The following is a 1,927-nucleotide window of genomic DNA, read 5'->3' as shown; positions in this document are numbered from 1 at the left end:
GGCTTAAATCTAATCTAAATGTCTCTTGTAGTTACTTGTATTTTATATTTAATCTTAACATAATTAAAATTTAAACTAATCAATTAAATATTTTCTTAAATCAAATAAACTTTAGTTATAGGTGATGAAGAGTTTCTTTTAAGGACACAACCGGAGTTCATAACCAATAATACAGCAGTTCTTTCAAAGTGAGATTTTGGGCTGAAATCAGCAAAGAGCAGAACCTACTTGACGTTGTACTGTCCAGACTTAAGCGTGCAGCGGTCAGGGAACTGGAGGAGTTTCTTGGAKAGACCTTTGAGATGCCTCTTGGTTTCCTGAAGCTCTTTTTCCTGTTCATAGTCAGTGGATGCTGAGAGAGGCAGGCCGTCCGTAACCCGAACCACAGAGGCGAACAACACCATCGACATTTTACAGATGAAGCTGTTTCACTGAAGACCTGCGCATAAACATAAAAACAGAAATGTTTGTCTCTGTGTTAGTGATATGAACGGTCGATACCTGTCATATGCATGCTCTTTCAATCCACAAATAAGTTTTAAAGCAGAAAACTTTTTGTATTTAAACACATCTCAAAAACAAATACTTTTAACACTTTTAAATGCTACACTGACTAAAAAGGCAATCTGAAAATTTACTGTTACCTCTAATTAGAAAAGGTGGCTTAAAAATAAAATACAATTCTTCCCTAATAACCATTTCTGTAAAAGAACGGTCTAATCCTGCTTCTTTCATTTAAGATAACTGTCTAAAATGAAGCTCATCTAAAAKAAATCTTAAGACAATAATATTTGCTTTTATTACATTTCTGCTTGATTACTGCACTGTGCTGCATTTTGGAGTTAATCAGGCTGTTGATGCTCATTTTCTGGTTTAAAAAAACTGGTTCAAAATGCRGAAGATTAGTTGTTTACAGATACAGAAAAAGAAAAACATTTCCCTGGATATTTCTTTCCTTYGCTGGTTTCAAACTCTTTTGCAATTTAAAATTACACAATTTAAGTATTTAAACAGTTCTGTCACATCATGTCTTCCTGAAGTGCTGCAATGAGAGACGTACCGCAGCACTTTGAGGTCTGCTGATCAGATGATGTTGATTATATATTACACTGAGATAAGACAGCTTCAATTATTATTATTATTATTTTTTGTAACAATACATAATTGGTGAACAGAACAACACTACTTCGGTGCATGATTTAGCACTTTGTTTTCTGCATTAACAGTTTGACAGTTTAACATTTGAGTAATATTACTGTAAAATATTTGCTCATATGGAGGAAAAACAAAAGGATATTTGAAACATTGTTCTTCTTTTATGTTCATTGCCCTGAGACAATATGTTGTGATTTTGTGCTATATAAATAAACTGAACTGAATTATCCCTAAAGTTGTATCATGTTCATATGCATACCTAGCAAAATATCACAACATAATAATTTAAAGGTTCATTCTAATGAATTTATCACCTATATGTGCTGATGCAAACTTTAAAAAATGGATTAATTACTTAGACTTGGTCTTTGGTTTCTGCATATTCTTTCATTTTATTATCCGCTGATATAACTCTGACATCTTCTTACACAGGTTCTCAAACAGGGGTTCCAGGACACCCAGGGGTCCGCGAGAGGTATCTTGGGGGTCCTCAGAAAAATTAACTAAATTGTTAATTTGGTTTTTAATTTTAAAAATGCATGGAGAACAATATATATAAAGTAACTAAGTACAAATACTTCTTTACTGTACTTAAGTAGAATTTTTGGGTATCTGTACTTGACTTGAGTAATTATTTTTCAGCCTACTTTTTACTTCTACTCACTACATTTTGAAAAAAGGCACAAAGCATAAAGTTGTTACTTTAATTTCTGCTTGTTTTCATGGCAGCTTGTTGTTGTAAAAAATAAAAACTATCCATATAAACTGAGCC

General features: G+C 32.7%; 1 protein-coding gene across 1 annotated transcript in view; it reads right to left on the bottom strand.

Moving 5' to 3' along the window:
• LOC106530127 (vesicle-trafficking protein SEC22a) overlaps nucleotides 1–439 on the bottom strand; it is a gene marked incomplete at its 5' end in the record, with an annotated part of 15,477 nt that extends 15,038 nt beyond the window's left edge. The window contains 1 exon segment of the mRNA XM_014025703.1: nucleotides 229–439. Within this exon segment, the coding sequence (XP_013881157.1) occupies nucleotides 229–410 (182 nt within the window).
• Nucleotides 440–1,927: the final 1,488 nt, after the last annotated feature.

This window comes from Austrofundulus limnaeus, unplaced genomic scaffold (assembly GCF_001266775.1).
Source record: "Austrofundulus limnaeus strain Quisiro unplaced genomic scaffold, Austrofundulus_limnaeus-1.0 Scaffold492, whole genome shotgun sequence".
In the NCBI taxonomy this organism is placed as follows: Eukaryota; Metazoa; Chordata; class Actinopteri; order Cyprinodontiformes; family Rivulidae; genus Austrofundulus; species Austrofundulus limnaeus.
This window is presented reverse-complemented; position numbering and strand designations above follow the sequence as displayed.